The following is a 20,002-nucleotide window of genomic DNA, read 5'->3' on the forward strand; positions in this document are numbered from 1 at the left end:
AGCCAGAAGGGAAGAACTTCTGTGACAGACGGTGCTTTGAAAACTCTTAAGTGCTGTATACCCCATGGCCCTTCACCACTCGAAGGAGTCTCAGAGTGGCTTATATTCCCTTCCCCTCCCCACAAGAGACACCCTGTGAAGCAGGTGGGGATGAGAGAGCTCTTCTGAGGACTGGGAAGGTGGCAAGGAGGAGTGGGAGGATCACGGAAGACGCCCACTCGTGCCAGAAAAAGGGACAAAAAGAAGCCATTCCCTGCCCAGTTGAAAAGGGAGATAGTTCTAAAGACTGGAGTTATCCCTGGTGTGTTTAGAGAAGGATTTTGAGTACTTGGTGGTGTATCCCTGCCATCTGAAACCTGAAGAGTCAGTTAGACTCAAGAACATATACTGGAGTGCTTAGCAGACACTGAAAATACAGCCTCTCGCCTCAAAGAGTCGAAGACCCCATGAAAAGCTTAAAACTCTTACTTACTAGACACATATGAACTGGAGTTTGTGAAATTACTAAGTTATTATTGATTCACCTCAGCGATTTTACCTGATTTCACTTGACCTTTCCCCCTCTACGCTGAAAAAAATATTTTGTTTATTTTTGAACTTTCAAAAGCCTCTTGTGTGCCATTTTCAGAGGTATAAGAAGGGGATCTGGTCTCTTCCCTCAAGTCCCTGGGCCGAGGCAGCATCAAAATATAAAAACGTGACAGGGTGGGACAGCCATAAACCTTCAAATAAGAAGAAAGTAGAGAACGGGGCTGCTCAATCAGAAAAGGAAAGGAGGGAAAAACAGAGGGGAAATCCTGTGCGTGAGGGAGGGAAGAGGGCCAAGATCCCCATAACTTCCCTGACCACTTAACAGCCATTACATCAAAAAATGTTAAAAGCAGTATTAACATTATTCTTAATAGCCAAGTGCTGGATAACAAAATTTTTACTGTACTTCCATTTTTTAAGTTGCTTTGAAAAATTATAAAACCAGAAATATATAGACTAATGAGTGCCTTTTACCAGATCAAACTGGTTTGTCAAATGTGTCCGCTCCTGGGAAAGTAGACCAGGCTGCAGCTGGACACACGTGGGGGCCCCCCTTGCAAAGCTAATCTTCTCCCCCCCCCCCACTTACTGTTCTCTCTCCCTTCCTCCAACACACTCCTCCGTTGCCCCTCCTGCCCTGCCCGTCAAAATGGGAAAAATGGAGGCTGAAATCTCATGAATGAGTCTGGCACAACCCCAACCACTTTAAACTCTTGCTTTACTTTTCTCCATATCCACTTTCCCCCAGCTTTAAAAAAAACAAAAATTATAGTCTTTTCCAGGGCTCTTTTTGTAGAAAAAGCCCAGCAGGAACTCATTAGCACAATAGGCCACACCCAACAGCAGAAACTCATTAGCATATTAGGCCACACCCCTGACAGCACAGCTCATTAGGCTGCACCCCCATGTTACCATTGCTAATCCAATCACTTCAAGAAGACTGATTTTATATAAAGGTTTTAACTCAACCAAGAAGTTATTATTGGCCAGAGAATGCCTGCGAGTTTAGAGCCGTGTGCTGACTACATTACCTCTTTGCGGAGAGAAAAAGGAACATACAACTTATGCTAATCCAATCACTTCAAGAAGACTGATTTTATATAAAGGTTTTAACTCAACCAAGAAGTTATTATTGGCCAGAGAATATAAGGTTTTCACTTTGAATCTGGGAACAGAGAGATAAACGTTCGATTTCCCCTCAGAATCAGGTGGCTGGGCCCTGCGAAAGGGGAACATGAGGGACCTTCGCTTTCCCCTCAGCACCCCGATTTCTGGGGATCATGGTGTTGCTTTAACTTGCCCAAAGAGACTTGATGTTTCCTGTGGCTGTTTTAAGGGTATGCCCCATCACACGTCTGTCCACTGACCGCCTGAGGTGCGTGGGACAGGGCCTGCTTGGCTGCTCTTCCCAGGGACGTGGAACTATTTCTCTCCCCTGATCTCTACGTGCCATTAGGACTTGTCTGTCCCGGACAGCCTTTGGAAGTAGGTTGAGGCCCTGCAGTTTCTTACACCAATGTCTTGTTTGGGCTACTGCTAGCTGGCTGCTATCTGCACATGTTGTTCAGGGTTTCGGTTATTGTTTTTATTAAATGCTACACTTGTTAGTATTAAATGGCATCGTATTTCTTCTGTTACATCATCTTGCATGAAGAATAAAGATGAGATAAAAATATTCAAAATAAATAAATAGTGCTGAAGTCTAGGGAATCTTCCTACAAGATTGGTTGCCATTAAGACACCATCTATTTTAGGATAAAATGAGCGAAGGCCTTTGGTTCAAGAAGACGGCTCCAGAAGTGCCTCATGATGTTTGTACTATTACCTTCAGCTGAAACAAGAAATGTCTGCAGACACGTACCCGTTATCCAGACCATTCTGTCCGAGCTTCCTACCGATGTCACCCACCAACACCCCCGGCATGGGAAGCAGGGTTTTGGGATCTCGAACCTGTAAGAAAAACCCTCGTCATGTTCCTACAATAGTTTTCATTTCTATAAAACATTTTCAAGAAGTTACTGAACATGCTGTCGGTCTTGAACGTAAAACCATGTACATATTAGCCACGTATCGGATTCCAAACCTGGCCCCAGACTGTGGTGCAAAGAAATGGACACAACTGGGACAGACTGCGGAAGGGAAAGCCCCTGGGCTCCAAGACGAACCTGAAAGCAGGGAGATACTTGTCTGAATAAGAGGACAGCAGTACAGAGGGTGCAGACCGTGTACCTGCCAGGATTGCCTCAGCAGCCCCATGCGCAGAGAGTCCTGGGGATGCCCTGAAAGGGGGGGGGGAGCTGAGCTTGGCTGCAAACCCGGGACTGTTCCCAATCTTGCAGTCGACCTTTGGCAACTGAAACGGATCTGCAACACTTTGTTTATTAATATCAGTATTATGATAAATGGAACTTCTAAGAGCCATTCTTTGGCCTTGTTCAGACTCTAGCATGAGCAGGACCTGAAACCCAAAGTAGAGGCTATGAGGAGGAGCTACACAGATGGTAAGTTGACTGTAAAGATGGGGACTGGCTTACTCGTCACTGGTTCTCACTGACTTGTACCTGATAATAATAAATAGGTTTTGATACAAGAAAACAGGTTAAGCAGAGGCAAAAGCTGCTCCTTCCTCCAGACATGGTCCCGGGCCAGTCTCCACTCCAAAGGTGTTTGCCAAGTGGCCTTCTTTACTCCCCCCCCCACACACACATAAGTGAGTCACTGCCATGAATTCCTAGGGGGAATGTGGGGACAAAACATGCCCCCCAGCCCTTGACACAGGGCAGCTCAGTGTCTTCCAGGCAGAGAAATACCCACATGGCATGAAACCATTTGGTATGCACAGTGACTGCTCCATTGGGCCCACATTTTTCTGCTTAGCATGGAAGGTGCATATCCATGAGATGTGTATGCCCTTGTGGGGGTCCCCCCCCACTAGTCTTTCTGGCTGGAAAGTAACATATGATCTAGAACTATTATTATTATTATTAGATTTATGGATCGCCCAACCCTGAAAGCGGGCTCTGGGCGATTTACAACCTTGAAAACAAATAAAATATAATCAGCATAGATAAGTTATCGCAATAATAGAACAACCAGTCCAGATGGCGATAGCAACCCCTTTTGCCAGCGGCAGTGTTGTCTGCACAGCAGGGCAGGGATGGGACGAGGGGGCCATAGGAAGGAAAGGAGGGTGCCGGTCTTAACTGTTGCTGCCCTCAACCAAAAAGCCTGGCGGAACATCTCTGCCTGACCCAGGCCCTGCAGAACTGCATGAGATCCCCCAGGGCCCTGATGTCATTCGGCAGCGAGTCCCACCAGGTCAGGGCCAGGACCGAAAAGACCCTGGGGACCTAGTCGAGGACAGCCGGACCTCCTTAGGGCTGGGGACCACCAGCAAGTTGTTATCAGCCGATCTCAGCGTTCTTCTGGGGCGCCTGCTACCTCTCTTTTGTAAACACAGACTCCAGAAGGCACGCAGAGAGTGGCCTGAGACAAGGACAGTCAGAATTTAGATAAGTCTGATACAGCACTGAGCGATCGGCGGAGAGGAGATGGGAATGAGCAGAAAGGAGTACAGGGCAAGGGCACCAGTGAGCCTGAAGCTCCTAGACCTTTCCTGGCAGGCACAGAACCAGAGAATCCCAGAGCTGGAAGGGGCCATCCAGCCCCCCCCCCCTGCTCCGTGCAGGATCAGCCTAGAGCATCCCTGGCAAGGGCTTGTCCAGACGCTGCTTAAAGACTGCCAGGGAGGGGGAGCGCGCCACCTCCCCAGGCAGCCCATTCCACTGTTGTATGCCTGGAGAGGGTCCCAGTCTAGCTTAAATGCTACCAACAGCATCCAATAGCCATAATGTTGCCAAACCCCCTTCCTTATTATGTGAATATAACACAATTTGAGATCACAAGCAATATAACATTAAAATATTCATAGTGACATGGATCCAATATACTTTTCCTGAAATTGTGCCGTGTTTAACTGCATGCATAACACAAGTGGGCCATGTTAAACCAAAATGTTTGTGGCTTAAGTTATGGACAGAAGTTTCATGAAAGAAGCAGACTGGTTCTGTTTTTGAGTTTGCGGTAAGCTAAGGATGAGATGGACGGGCACATCAACATACAGACGCCACACCTCGGCCATCTGTATCAGTCTCCCGTAAGCCCCATGTGTGCGTGCGTGTGTGCGCGTGCATTGGGGGGACTCAGCAAGTACCGCCCCAAAGGCGGGCACCTGTCGCTTCCTCTCTGCACTCACCACACTAGTTGATGCACCACACCACTGGAAGACCACATGCAGAAACACCCTCGAATCAGAAGGAAAAATGTTGCTTGATTAAATTCTCCTCTGAAAAAGTGAAATCCCTGCCCCCTGAGACTCACAGGAACGAGGGTGCCAAAGGAGCATGCATTTGTGGGTGTGAGCCCTCGGCCCCTGGCCTCTGGCTAGTTCTAGCCGCAGGCTGGGTGACCCGTCTCTCTCAGGGCGGGAAGATGCTCTAAGGCAGGGGTCCCCAACGTGGTACCCATTGGCCCCGTGGCACCCGCCAACATCTCTCCTGGTGGGCAGGGCCAGCAGGTGGGGCTTCTGCCCAGCACTGGCTTCCGATTGGCTGTGCAGACTGGGGACCCCTGAACTAGATCGAGACCAAGCAAACAGGTTCTGAGCAATTCCTCTTCCATTGGGCACGGCCAGAGAGGAAGCGGTCAGGCCCAGGCAGCCAGGAGGAATGCCCCTGGAGAGCGGAAGAGTCCCGAACGGGCTTGCAATGCTCTAAGCAAAACAAGCACCAGGTCTGTAGCCTGCAGCCACAGCCTGTAACTTGCGGAAGATGCCTCCCTCTCTGTGTTCTGCAGAGTTTCAAAATCATTTTGTGTTTGTATTTACTTCATTTATACCTTGCTTTCCCCCCCCCCCGAATGGGGACCCAAAGCGGCTTGCATTGTTGTTCTCTCCTCCATTTTATCCTCACAACAGCTCTGCAAGGTGGGTTAGGCTGTGATGGTGTGATGGGCCCAAAGTCACCCAGCCAGCTTCCAAGGCAGAGGCGGGATTCGAAGCTGGGTCTCCCAGTTCCAAGCCTGACACTCCAACAACAATGCAAGCCGCTTTGGGTCCCCATTCGGGGGGGGGGGGGTAAGCAGGCTTTAAATGAAGTAAATACAAACACAAAATGACTTTGAAACTCTGCAGAACACAGAGATGGAGGCATCTTCCGCAAGTTACAGGCTGTGGCTGCACTCCACCAGGCTGGCTCTCTTCAAGTGGATCAGTTTTAGCGAGGCTGCATTTGCTGCCGGACCCTGTTTTAACCCGACATTTCAGAAACTGTTTTGTGCAAGCAGAGAAACGCAGCGGGCCAAACCCTGTGGGAGATCACTTGCCTGGAGCAGAGACCATGAAACCTCACTCAGGTTGGGACGAGGCGCCCCAGTGATGGCCCCGTGTCTTCCCTAAGGGGCTTTAAGGCGGAGGCTCCTAAGCGGGAGTCCACGACACCTGTGCGAAAGAGGTCCTCAGTCCAGCCGAGCTGCTGCAGCTTCAGGGTTTCTGCAGAACTGCATCCGTCTCGATCAGGGACCCCCGCGAGTGTCTCGGAGCCCACTGAGATCTGGTGTGGCCGGGCGGGGCTTTTCTCAGCAAGGATCCTGATGGGCCTGGCAGACTTCTGAAAATGTTGCTCTGACAGCAGTTGCCGCCACAGCAGAAGGATCTTCACTGCGTGACTGAAGGCAAGCTGCGGCAGCCATTCCGGGGCAGGCTCCGCCTCCTGCAGCAGGCCTTTTTGTAGCTGCGCCCACCATGCTCCTGTGGTGTCCGCAGACTCAAAAAGGCTGAATTCCTGGGGACCCATGCTCTAAGGATCTGAGTAAGCAACTTGGTTTTCTTTTGTTTATTCTGTAGGGTTTCATGTCTCTATAGATTTGTCCCACTATCAGTTTTCTGTGTCCTTAGCAATAAAACTTTAAACTTTGATACTTCTGACTAGGAAAGATTTTTTGAATTAATGACCTCACGTGCAGACACTGCAGCTTCTGCAGTCCTATAGACAGAGAAGAGGGAGGTGGGGATCATTGACTTTTCTCGCACGCAGGGTGGATCTTGACTTAGTTTTGGAAATTTATAAAAATAGTTTTAAGACATGTAGGGTCTTAGAGTGGGGAGAAGATTAGAAAAATCAAAAGAAATATCTGCATGGAAAATGAGGTTTTACTGGATAGCTGACTTTTTAGGTTATTATGGCTATGCCTGGCTGATCTGCATTTAATCTAACGACCTAATGAAGTATAACTGTGTAAAAACAGGTTTGTATGGAACAAGGCTTGTTGTAAGCTACCGTATATACTCGAGTATAAGCCGACTTTTTCAGCACATTTTTTGTGCTGAAAAAGCACCCCCTCGGCTTATACTCGAGTGAGAAAAAAAATGACCCCAGAAAATGCCGCCGCTCCGCAGCCAGATATCAGCCTGTAGTCACTGCAGCCCGCCTGCCTAAACTGATCTAGTCACTGCAGCCCGCCCGCCTAAACTGGTTGCTAGATCGCCTCCCGACTGGCGTCTAGCAACCAGTGACGTAAGAGAGAGGAGAGCGGAGACTGACGTGCCAATAATAACAGCGGAGTTAAAAGACCTCCTCCGCTCAGCAGAACACTAGAAGCCGCCGCTGCCCGCCCCGCCTCCACTGGTTGCTAGATCGCCTGCTGATTGAAGGATTTTAACTCTTATGTTTTAACTTTGTTCGCTGCTTGAGCTAAGGTTTTTGTACTTTTAAAGTTATTGTTGATACCATATTGTTTTTGTTGACCCTCTTTTCCACTTATAGAGCTAATTTACTGTTTCTCTTTGAAATAAATATTATGTGTTTTTAATGTAATTTTATTGGTATCTATTATTTCTGAAATTTACCAGTAGCTGCTGCATTTCGCATTTCCCACCCTAGGCTTATACTCGAGTCAATACTTTTTCCCAGTTTTTTGTGGTAAAATTAGGAGTCTCGGCTTATACTCGGGTCGGCTTATACTAGAGTATATACGGTACATACTAGTTGAATAGTAATGAAGTGCCCCTGTGTAACACACCCACTAGGAGAGCAAACTGACTGTAATGCATGGACAATCTGTACTCTGAAAGATAAGGTAGATATGTCCAGAACAAGAAAAGCTTGGAGAAACAACGACTGAGGGGTGACATGATTGAGGTTTATAAGATTATGCATGGGAAAGAGCAGGTAGAGAAAGAGGTACTTTTCTCCCTTCCTCACAATACAAGAACTCGTGAACACTCCATGAAATTGCTGAGCAGTCGGGTTAGAACGGATAAAAGGAAGTACTTCTTCACCCAAAGAGTGATTAACACTTGGAATTCACTGCCACAGGAAGTGGTGGCGGCTACAAGCATGGACGGCTTCAAAAGGGAATTAGATAAGCATATGGAGCAGAGGTCCATCAGTGGCTATTAGCCACAAGGTATAGATAGGGACTCTGGGGCAAGTGATGCTCTGTCATCTTGGTGCTTGGGGGGGTCAACAGTGGGAGGGCTTCTAATGTCCTGGCCCCACTGGTGGACCTCCTGATGGCACTGGTATTTCTGGCCACTGTGTGATACAGAGTGTTAGACTGGATGGGCCTTTGGCCTGATCCAACATTGACATCTCTTATGTTCTTATTTAAGACATGATCTTTGTTTACGTACTAACTGAATGTATAGAATGTACAACTGCCTTCCTATGCAAGTTAGCTATTTTTCTATGCGAGCACAAGACCACAGTCTTCTTTGGACACTTTAGGAGAGAAACTTGATTTCTTTCCTTCTTTATCTGCAAATAAAGCTATTGATTCCTTCCAAGATTGGTCACTTCATGTGTATTATTGTGACTGCACATACGGGGGGACCCATATTGGGCTAACAACCATAGGCTGACCTGGGGCAGTCTGGCTTTTGATAACTTTCAGGTTTTACCTGGTTGGCGGCAGAATGGGAAGTCTCATGCGGAGTTTCTCTGGGGTCAGAGAAACACAGGGATCCATTGCATGGTGTACAGAATCCAGCTGTCCCCATCACTGCTTTTCAATCATTCTAGAAAGGCTACAGCATTTATCCATGCCTACCTGTACAACAAAAGAATGCAGTCCATGGCACTGGCCATCTGGGGTATGTAACTGGGCATAAACGACGGCATGCGTGGCATTCTTTCCCAAGTTGCCGATCCAGAACTTGGCAGCTTCAAAATCAGGTGAGTGAATGACAAATTCCTACACCGTTGACAAAAAAGCGTATGATTATTGCAAGATGTTTTACACCCACTTGTAAAAGCACATCATTAAAGTAATCCAACGATGCCTCTGTTTTAGGATTTGAGTTTGTCAGATTCAAATATAATAAAATACTTGAACAGAAATCCTCAGAGTTAATCTTAATGCAAAAGAAATTTCAGGGAAATCAAGGCCAAAACCTGGCAGAAATTGCAATGTTAAAGAGGAACAAAGTTTGAGTCCAGTAGCACATTTAAGACCAACAAAGTTTTATTCAAGGCATGAGCAATTTTGTATGCATGCAAAAGCCTCTTCTGTTAGCCGCCCTGAGCCCGCTCTGGGGAGGGCGGGGTATAAATCTAATAATAAATAAATAAATAAAATATTAGCCTATCTATACAGGTAGGCTGGAGAGCCACTGCCTCACTCCCCCCCCCCCCCCCCGTTCCCAGCCCAGAGGGAAATAAACCGCTAAAACGCAAAGGGGAAGTTGTGCTCCTTGTCAGACGCCCAGGAGAAAATGCATTTCCTCACGATGTTCTTGGGTAGGCATTCCAATTTTGGGACTTTTTCCCTGTAGCTCCCCTTTCCCAAGGTGGTGGGTATGACTATTTCATGTAAATAGTGCTCATCTTGGTGTCAAAATTTATGTTTTTGAGTCGACAAAGCCAAATACACTTGTAGAGACAGCCATTTTTCCCGTAGCCAGAATTTTGCCGGATGGTGGATCTTTCTTTACATTCTAGTAGGATGTTCAATTTGGTGTCAAACTGTATGTTTTGGGGGCTGATAAAACTGAATATACTATTTATTATGTTGTAAATACAAAATAAAGTCCTGTTTTATAACAAAGTTTGAGTCAAGTGGCACCTTTAACACCAACAAAGTTTTATTCTGGGTATAAGCTTTCATGTGCACTTACACTTCTTCAGATACATTGAAACAGAAGTCACCAACCGTTACATATAGGTAGAGAGCAATGTTCCCTCTAAGCTGTGGAGTCTTGTGAGCAAAACTTCTACTTTGTGAGCTACTGGCATTAAAGTTGTGAGCGAGCGATTTGGCTACGGAATAAATTAGTTTGCTGTGGAGCCATCCTTCCTGAGCTAAGACAAAAATCTGTGAGCTGGAGGCTAAAAAACTGTGAGCTAGCTCACACTAACTCAGCTTAGAGGGAACACTGGTAGAGAGTGGGGAGGGTGCTGCCAGGAAGGGCTAAGTAGAGTCAAGATGCATAAGCAACTGAGCAATAAATATAGCTAAGACTGGATGAGACAGATCTGAGAACTGAATGACGTTAGCGTGTGTAGTGAGATAAGATACCAATATCCCTGTTAAGCCCTGGGGGTTCCCATTTTCCTGAGTTTTGTAATAACTTGTAACTCAGCAATCTCCCATTCCAGTCTGTTTCTGAAATTCCTTTGCCGTAAAACAGCTACTTTTTAAGGTGCTTTTAAAGGCTTCTAATATTTGTGGGGATGACAAATCCAAAGAAACTGGGGTTTTTTTACTGCGACAAAATGCAGCAGGAGAATTGTTAAGATAATAACTCCTAAAGCATAGAAAATTATTTATTCTGCTGCCTTAAATAACAGTATTTAAAATATTTACTAGCTGCCTCTTTCCTTATAGAGTTCAAGGCAACTTACAACAGACCATTGTGGCCAGGCTAAGAGGTACAAAGTTCTACATTAATAAAACTCCAATGAAACCATACCAAAGGAGAATGTCAGTGATTTCAGACTAACCTGTGTAGAGGGATCATATTTAGCTACTGTACGCATATTCTTGGTATTGCTGCCATGGCTAAGTTCAGTCAGAGCAAAACATCCAAAATTCTGTAGGAAAACACACATGAAATTGAGTTTAACATGTGTTTAATCAAACAAGAATACCAAAAGAAAAGAGAAACGAAGGGCCTCTATTCAAAAAGAGTCTACAAAAATTAAAGCCGATCAAATCAATCACCAATTTACATAAACAACTGACCACCAGACAAACCTCTTCCAAGAACTGAGTCATTTGTAAAGAAAGCCCTCCTCAGAAGTGTGGCCTTGCATCATTTCCAGAAATGCAACACAGCAGACTTCTCCCTAAAACGTTTTGGAAGGCTATTCTACAATGAAGCAGCAGTCATGGAGGAAGCCTGTAAACAAGCGGAGACTGATTTAACCTGACAACGTGGGAGGAGATCTAGACCCTGGGCGGGAGCCAGACTAAACTGGCAGTTTCCACCGACCCCCCTTCCCAGCTGCAGCAGACGCCCCCCCCCAACTCCCCTGCCCCTCAGGAGGAGTACTTTGTGAAGATCAGTGGGCTGCAGCAGGAGGGGAGAGGCATAAAAGTTCCATTCTGCCCCTGGGAAATTCAATGGGGATCAAATCCCCTGATCGGAGGGATGGCGCTGCCACACGATGGGGAGAGACATTCCTTCAAGTATGTGGGTCCCCCAGCAAGATGGGCCTTAAAGGTAAGAACCAGCACCTGGAACTGAATCTGGAAACAGACTGACAGCCGGTTCCCAGGCATTATGTGTGGTCTGGCTAGCACCAGCATCAGCAGACCCCTGCGCTTTGCACCTGCTGAGGTTTCATGATGGCTTCCAAAGACAACTGCAGGGAGAGTGGGCTGCCCAAGAGCAGCCTTGAGGTAGCTGCTTCCCACAAAAGACAAAGAATGGGAAAAAAGCACTTTTAACAATGGAACCCATCTGCTTTTCTGATAGGAAGGCAAGAGGTAACCAGATCCCAAATTCATAATCAACTCTGCCAGAGAAAGCTAAATACAACCAACGGTAAGGACTGTAACACCCTACAGGACACCCCCCCCCCATTGACCAGCATCGCCTCCACCCAGGCCTGTAGCTACAGTGGGGCTTTGGGGGGCTCTGCCCCCTTTCTTAGGCACAGCCCCACAAGAACTTCTCCTGTAAATGCTTTTTTCAATAAAAACTTTTTTAAAAAACTGTGCAGCAGAGTGGGGTGCTGTAGTTGACTAATTTCCTGCACTGAGCAAGGGGGTTAGAGTAGGTGACCTCTAGGATCCCTTCTAAACTGGTCTCCTTTCCAAGAGTTTTTCTGCCTTAGCTTTCTTGACTATAGAAGTCATCACCCCCACCTGCCAGCTCACTATCAGAATTATTGCTCAGGCTGGCAGAAGTGATTAACTTGCAGCAGCTGAGACCGGTCATCTAAAGTGGTTGACAGCTTTCTATTGGCTAAATGGCTTTTCTTTCTGACTGAGAACTTCAGCCCCACCAGAAAAAAGATTTGCTCCACAAGCCACCAAGCCCTGGCTACGAGCCTGCCTCCACCTTGTCTACATTCAGATTCCACATGTTCACCCTCAGGATGGGCCCCCCAGATTCACTGCCCTCCCCCTCCCCAGCCAAGTAAGACGAATCCAGCTGACCAAGCCCCAGATGGGCTGGTGCAAGCAGCCATCACCAGGAGTAGGTGGTCCAGATGGGGCGGGTGTGAATGACGGCCGCCTGCTCCTTTATGCCTTCTCCTCTTCCCCCCAGTGTGGGTGGGGCCATGGGAAGCCAGAGCCTCACCAGCATGGGGCCCAGGGCAGCTGCCAAGACCGACCCTATTTGTTCACAACAGATCGGCACTGCTCTAGAGAGGAGACTGACACTCCAAATGGACACACACTGTTAGGGGACCCACAGCATACCGATGGCACCCATCTCCACAGCTGTGTAGGATCTCACTGAAAAGTTTCATGTTCATATAAAGACACCATGAAAAAGTACCTCCATGTTCTCGTTTTGTTTAAGAAATTCTGCATGTCTTTCTGAGCCCGAACTCTCAATTGCACTTCTGAACACCTGAAAATATCGACACAAGGAAATTAACATGCACAGGCGACCATCAAAACTTGAAACTGTTAACAGGTATTTATAACAAACTCTGGACGGCAAAGACCCTCACATAATGGCCTCAGGAGGAGTTCATGGCTCAGATAAATCCCCCCACGAGAGAGAGGGAGAGAGAGGGGGAGAGAGAGAGAGAGAGAGAGAGAGAGAGAGGGAGGGAGGGAGGGAGGAAGGGAGAGAGGGAGAGAGCGAGCGCTCCCGGCTGCTTCTTGGAAGGAGGAGTGTTGCAGCACCCCTTAAGGACTAAGAAAACACCAGTGTACGCTTTCATGGGCCACAATGGAGTACAATTTTGTTAGTCTTGAAGAAGTCCCGGAACTCCTTTTCATTCTGGCTGCAACAGGCTAAGACGGCTACCCCTCCAGAATGGTCTCTGAAGTAAGGTATGCACTCCCCTCAAAACAACAAGTAAGCATTACTTTACCTGCGAAATATTCTCAAGCAATAATTAATTTCTCTTTATGGATCATTTGTCTTGAGAAGGTCTGTGCAAGGTTAGGTTTTCCACTATATGCATTGGGAGGGGCAAAAAAACTTCCTGCTTTGTAGTACAATGTATCTGCTGGAGGATTCCAAGGTCCAGGAAATGGCCTGGCACCCCCCACGAACATTCTATGGGCTGGACTGAGACTGGCAAGAGGTTTCACAGAGACAGACCACCAAGACAGTGGCTTCACCTCAGAAAATATTTACTGAATCTTTAACATCATAATGCAGAAACTTTTAACCATATAACATTCTAGTATGCAGCATACAGAATTAATCAAATTTATCAAATACCTAAATAGAGAGCACTGTAATTCTATATAGGATATATCCTGATTGTTTGTTCAAGATCTGTACGGTCGGTGGCTGCCCAGAACACCACTGACTAAAAGAAAACCCAAATGTTAAGTGAAGTCAATGTAGCTGTCAATGAGACCTGTGACGCGTTTGACAAATCCCAACCCCTCATCCACTGCAGGCAGGACCTTTATTATCTGTGAGAGCCCCAGGAAGCCACAGACTATTCTGGCACCTCTACAAGTGGCAATCTGCATGTGACCATTAGGTCAGGAAGCGCTTAGACCTTGAACGAGGGTTCATGAGGAGCCTGGTAATCTATGTTTAGGCTTTGGAGCTAGTGCCATGGACTTGGAAAATATATTTATTTATTTATTTTGCGATTTTTATCCCGCCCTATCCAGTAGCTCAGGGCGGCTAACAACATCATAAATACTAAAACAATAAAAACGATTTTTTTACAGTAAAATTGGTGCTAAAATCTATGCAGTCTATACAATTTACAAAATGCTCAGCGACTTGTTCTTGTGATCTTGATGGTAAACGCGTCCCAGCTTAAGCAACTGATCGAGGGCAAAGTGCGTAGGTGAACCCACGGTTGCTTGGGAAAATGCAGCACTTCGCCAGACTACAGAGACTTCTGGGATGCTAAGCCAAAGGCCTGATAGAACAGAGGCCGGGGCTAATTCAGGAATGGCTGAGGGAGAAGAAGACCCAGTCGCACTTTAGATTAAATTCCCTGACAGTAGGTAAGAGAAGCATTTCCCCTCCTGTCTAGGGGATACAGCTTTGTCCTGTGGACCTACAAAAGCTGTTGGTCTTTCAGACCTCTTGCAGTCCTCTAATGCAGTCCAAACTGTAGTTATACCGTGTATATAACCAGAACTCAGGGCTGCAAGGTCCCCTGCTAGGGCAGATGTCCCACCAGCGACCTGCTCAGAGCCGTGGTGGGAGGGGAAAAAATTGCCAGTATTACACACAGAGCGACATCCCTTCCAAGGAAGACCTGGAGGTGATGTCACATTGCTCTAAGAACCTGGGATTCCCAGGGCAATGCGGCATCACTTCTGGTTCCCCTGGAAGTGAATTCACGCAATGGCAGGGCCTGTCCATGCCCCCACTCCCGTCTACTAGCACTCAGGAAGATGGTCACCACCTCCTGAGAGTTCTGGAAACATGCTCACTAAACAACTATAATGCACTGTATACAGATCTCCCCTCAAAGTCAATCTATAGACTCCAGTTGGTACAGAATGCTGCAGCTTGGCTATTATTGGCAGCTAGACTAGAGCATGCACATTACTCCTACTCTGCAGCTGCTTCACTGGCTGCCCATCTGTTCCCAGGCTCAATCTAAGGTTATGGCGATCACGCACAAAGCCCTCCATGACCTTGGCCCCTCATTATCTACAGTACCCCCTCTCCCCTCATGCTCTACCGTAACAGCTTTGCTCATCTGGAAAGGGCCTTCCACGGGTGCTACCCTGCAAATGGGCTAAATCAACAACTGTGGGTAGACTGTGCAGTCAAGGTTTTGGCTTTCCCCATCCTGGGGAAGGGTCTGCCTGGTGAGGTCAGGAAGGCTCCCATGCTACCGGCTTTTCGCAGGCTTTGGAAAGCTGAATTATTCAAGAGGGCTTTTTGCTCAGACTACAGGGCTGCACAGAACGATGTGGCTCAGAGAAAGGCCAAAGAACGTTGGACTATACACCGTGTACAGTTTGTAGCATCTGTTGCTTAATGTGTCCTGTTAATACTTATGCTGTGCTTGACCTCGGGTTGGTCCTCCAGACCTTTGCAAACCAAATGCCTGCTGCCCCGTCCTTTGGATGCCCCAGTCAGTTGACGGTACTACGTAATCCACCCTGAGTCCCAGTGAGAAAGGCAGACTATAAGTAACGTAAATAAAATAAAACTGGTAAAAACCAATTGGTTTTAAGTTTTCAGTCTCTGATATGGATAAAAAAACTCTGGAAAGCACTGGTGGAGGTAGGAGTGGAGGGACTCAAGATTTTTATCACTTGCCCCAATTCCCGTCTGCTCCCTAAACAATCCTGTCCCATCACACACCAACTCCCACATACACACTAAACAGATGCCCTTCTCTCTCATCCAAAGTAAAGTAGGGGACCACTAGCCCAACTGTGCCCTGAGTTCCACTGTTACCCTACAGTGCAGCTGAAAGATCAAGGGAAACTGAGGGAGTCTTGGTACTAAGTGAAAGGCTTATAGATGTTGTTTCCATGGAATGGAAGCTGTGCTCCCCACCCCCAAACCAACAATTTGCAGTAGGCTTTCTGGATCATGAGCAAACTCACACAAGACTGAAAGCTTTGTGATTCTAGACTTGTGTCTGTAAAAGCAGAAAGAAACTGGCAGAAAGTGGCTAGAAATCAAGCCCGTGGTGTGCATGCCTCGGGATCCAAGGGAAGACAGGAAAGGGCGCACCTGGCACTGGCCAAAGGAGACAACTGCACAGAGATCACACATACATACACCTCTTTATAGAGATAGGCCACAGAAGGGCTGTAGAGAAAGGGAGACTTGCTATACAAAATTACCACAGATTGCTGTGGTAGGAGAGGAGAAGCTCACCAACTTCATTTTGCTTACATGGAGGCCCCCCTAGGAATCTGCCCAGCAACAAATGGTAGCCTCTCTAGGAATCTAGAGATTAGTTTCAATTCTTTGCTTGATCTGAAATCACAGCAAGTACTCTTCCGCAGCAAGAAAGAACTTTCTGTTGTCTATTTAAGCAAAGTGAGCAAATATGGATTCCTAAGGAGATGTTATGCTCCATTCAGAATTGCAGAGTTCCTTTCTTCCCTCCCGTTTGCCTTTACATTGGGTGGGGGGCTCAGACGAACTCTTTCACCAGAGTCCCCTGGCGGCTCTCAGCTCTCAGTAGTCCTTGATCCCTCTACAGCAGGGGTAGTCAAACTTGCTTAATGTTAAGAGCCACACAGAAGTAACATCAGATGTCTGAGAGCCACAAGACATGAACAAATATTGCACACGTTTTTATTGGAAAATATGCAAACTTGCTTTTTATTAACATTAACATTAAATAAGACTGCCAGAAATAAAAACAAACGGGGTAAAAGCGGATATTGGTAATGATATTTAAAGAGACAAATGCTTTCCCCAAGCTGGCCAGGGGGGTGGGGGCTTTGAGAATGCATTTAAAGCTGCTTTCTCTGCTCCCCCCCCCCCACACACCTCAAGCCTACCCAGGGAGGGGAACAGGCAGCTCAGACAATAACTAGACATACAGTGGCTTCCATTGTGATGTATTTTTGTGACATGATAAATGATCAGCTTCCAAGTTGTTGACCTGTGAGACCTTTTCCAAACATTCAAGCAATTGTTTTGAATTCAATTGTCACATGAACAAATAATGCATGCTGCCCTGCCCTGGACAGCCCAGGCAAGCCCAATCTCATCAGATCTCGGAAGCTAAGCTGGGTCGACTCTGGCAAGGACTTGAAATACCAGAGGCGGGGGCAGGCTTTGTTCAGGCCCCTCTCTAAATATCCTCCAGGTCCCCAGTAGGGGTCAGTCACCAGAGGTCGCCATGACTTCCAAGCAGGGCTCTTTTTGTAGAAAAAGCCCAGCAGGAACTCATTAGCATAATAGGCCACACCCAACAGCAGAAACTCATTAGCATATTAGGCCGCACCCCTGACAGCACAGCTCATTAGCCCATTAGGCCGCACCCCCATGTTACCAGAAGTGTGGTCATCCAGCCACACCCACCTTTTGCTTGTTATTCTGTTTATCTTGTTTGTTGTCAAAACCCAGGACTTTTTTGTAGCAGGAACTCCTTTGCATGTTACGCCACACACCCCTAATGTAGCCAATCCTAATGAGTTTCTGCTGTTGGGTGTGGCTTATCATGCTAATGAGTTCCTGCTGGGTGTGGCCAACTTGGGAGCCAGCCGGAACTCCGTTCCTGCCCCAAAATAGCCCTGCTTCCAGGTACTCATACATGCACATATGGAAAATACACCCCCCCAAACTAAAAAAAAACAAACCAAAAACCAATAATGCATGGAGCTACTAGTGCTTCCCAATCAAGGGGTCACACACAGCGATTTTTCTAGAAGATAAAGGAAGTACTGAGCTAGAGGACCTGAGTCTGCAGCTAGAGCTGTACTGACTCTTATACCTCTATTATCCTTACCTGGGAGTTCAGCAAATATTTGGCTCCAAGTGACCAGTCATACATCCCCAGACATGTAATCAGCAGCATGATTTTTAACGGCTTCTCCAGGATATCTTCCAGCCTTAGGAAATCATATTCAAAAAGCCTCTTACAGCGAAGGAAGGTTAGCTCTCGATATTTCTCAAGGGATAATTCTTCTCCAGGGAGACGAGCAAAAAGTGGATCGTGTTCAAAAGCTGTGAACACTCGGCTCTTAGTGGATGATAAACAGCAACAGAACGATTTAAAATACAAAAATGCTTGTAAACAGTCATATCTAAACTGGTATAGCTATCTGATTGTTGTTTGTGTTTCTTACCATACAGTCCTATGGCATGAGTTATGCCTGCCAGAAGGGGACAGAATCTGGACTAAATTTCTACAACACTGTAACTCCAAGTTAAGACATAGTACGAAATTTGTAGCATCATAACTTAAATTTAGAATGGCACAATTTTAAGGTGGTCTTAACTAAACTGACATAAAAGGGAAGAAACAGGAGGGGATATGGTTTTAACTTCAGCAGAAGATTAAGGGAGTGGGCACCTTAATCCATACCCTATGTTCCACCATGGTAAAGTTCCACCTATCACACCAGTGCAAAGTTATGACACTAAAAAATTAACTAATGTAATTATAAACTCATTGAAGCCACTTACTGCACACACAGCTATGTTTACCTGTCCTAGTAAATCAGCGCATGCGCACGCGCCCACACACATGAGACAGAATGGTGTACTGGTTAAGAATGCGGGACTAAAAACTGGGAGAACCAGATTCGAATTCCCATTCTGCCATGCAGATTCGCTGAGTAATCAAGGGCCAGTCATACTCTCTCTGCCTCACTTACCTCATAGGGTTGTTGTGAGAATACATTAAAAGAGAGAGAAATAATGCTGTAAGTTGCTTTTAGCTCCCCAGCCTACAACAAGAAGCTTCAACAAATTCATTCCTGTTTAAAGGGACTTGCTAGCAATCTCAAAATATTGGCAGATGCAATGAACCAGAGGCCTTTCCATCAAAAGTCTGGAAAAACACAATTGAGAAGTATCTGGACACGTGAACTCCCCCTGGCCATGGTCTCCAGGAACAGCTATTACTTCTTGATGCATTTCATGGTGTCATCTGTGGGCTACCATATGTTCTACGTGGTGTTACAATACTTGTCACTGAATTGATAAAGTTGCACTGACAGTTCACTGTTTAAAACATTACCTTGAACTGAATCAGATCCTCATCCTCAATGAACACTGCCATCTCCTTCCAACTGAAGGATGCTTTCTTCCGGTAAGTACAGAGTGGTCCGCTCGGTAAGTCTGGCAGTGGCAAAGCATTATTAGAGCTGACTGCTTTCAAATCACTGACTGGTGGCATCTTGGTGTGAAATAGCTGTGCTGGAAACACAACCAAAAAAATCTTCAAAATACCAGAGACATACTCATACAAACAACTTTATGCCAGAGTCCACCCCAGTCCAAGGAGGCACTCCTAGGGCAGAGCAGGGGCCCTTGGTCCCTACAGAGAACTGGACGATAGATCCAGACGGTCACTTGTCCTCAGTGGCTTGGGAGAGGCAGGCACCAGCCAGGTCACTCTGCAGTCGTGGTCATCCCATATCCAGCCACTGGTGTGATACAGCGCACACCCCATCCAACGTTCCCTCTAAGCTATGGAGTCCTGTGAGCAAAAGTTCTACTTTGTGAACTCCTGGCATTAAAGTTGTGAGCAGGTGATTTGGCTGCTGCATAAATTAGCCTGGCTCTGGAGCCGTCCTTCCTGAGCTAAGACAAAAATGTGTGAGCCAGAGGCTAAAAGACTGTGAGCTAGCTCACACTAACTCAGCTTAGAGGGAACACTGACCCCATCCATGCCAATGACCAGCTGTTGGGCTGTGCGGTTCCATGCCTCGCAGTCTGTGGTGATCAGCACTCAGAACGCCAGCCACCCGCAGAACCGGAGCGGCAGCGGGGACGGGGGGAGGTTACTGACACCACCAACTCAGAGCATGGAATAAAACGCTCACGGCCATCAGTCATGTGGGACTCTAATCAGGGGTTTGTCCCCCCCTTCCCCCAAAAGTTTCAGGCACCAAGGTGTCATAAGCAGTGTTCCCTCTAAGCTGAGTTAGTGTGAGCTAGCTCAGAGTTTTTTAGCCTCCGGCTCACACACATTTTTGTCTTTGCTCAGGAAGGAGGGCTCCAGTGCAAACTAATTTATGCTGGAGCCAAATCGCCTGCTCACAACTTTAATGCCAGTAAGCTCACAAAGTAGAATTTTTGCTCACAGGACTCCACAGCTTAGAGGGAACATTGGTCATAAGAGGTAACTAGTCAATAGTGTCAACATTATTACTA

At 46.8% G+C, this 20,002-nt stretch overlaps 1 protein-coding gene across 1 annotated transcript in view; it reads right to left on the reverse strand.

Annotated features, from left to right (window-relative positions):
* The window catches only part of ACOX3 (acyl-CoA oxidase 3, pristanoyl), a 71,381-nt gene extending 52,343 nt beyond the window's left edge, over positions 1-19,038 (reverse strand). The window contains 6 exon segments of the mRNA XM_015421454.1: positions 2,393-2,481; positions 8,638-8,781; positions 10,530-10,619; positions 12,539-12,613; positions 17,628-17,861; positions 18,864-19,038. Of these exon segments, the coding sequence (XP_015276940.1) occupies positions 2,393-2,481; positions 8,638-8,781; positions 10,530-10,619; positions 12,539-12,613; positions 17,628-17,861; positions 18,864-19,022 (791 nt within the window). The 5' untranslated portion in view covers positions 19,023-19,038.
* Positions 19,039-20,002: the final 964 nt, after the last annotated feature.

Source organism: Gekko japonicus, unplaced genomic scaffold, assembly GCF_001447785.1.
Source record: "Gekko japonicus isolate JY-2015 unplaced genomic scaffold, Gekko_japonicus_V1.1 scaffold895, whole genome shotgun sequence".
Classification (NCBI taxonomy): Eukaryota; Metazoa; Chordata; class Lepidosauria; order Squamata; family Gekkonidae; genus Gekko; species Gekko japonicus.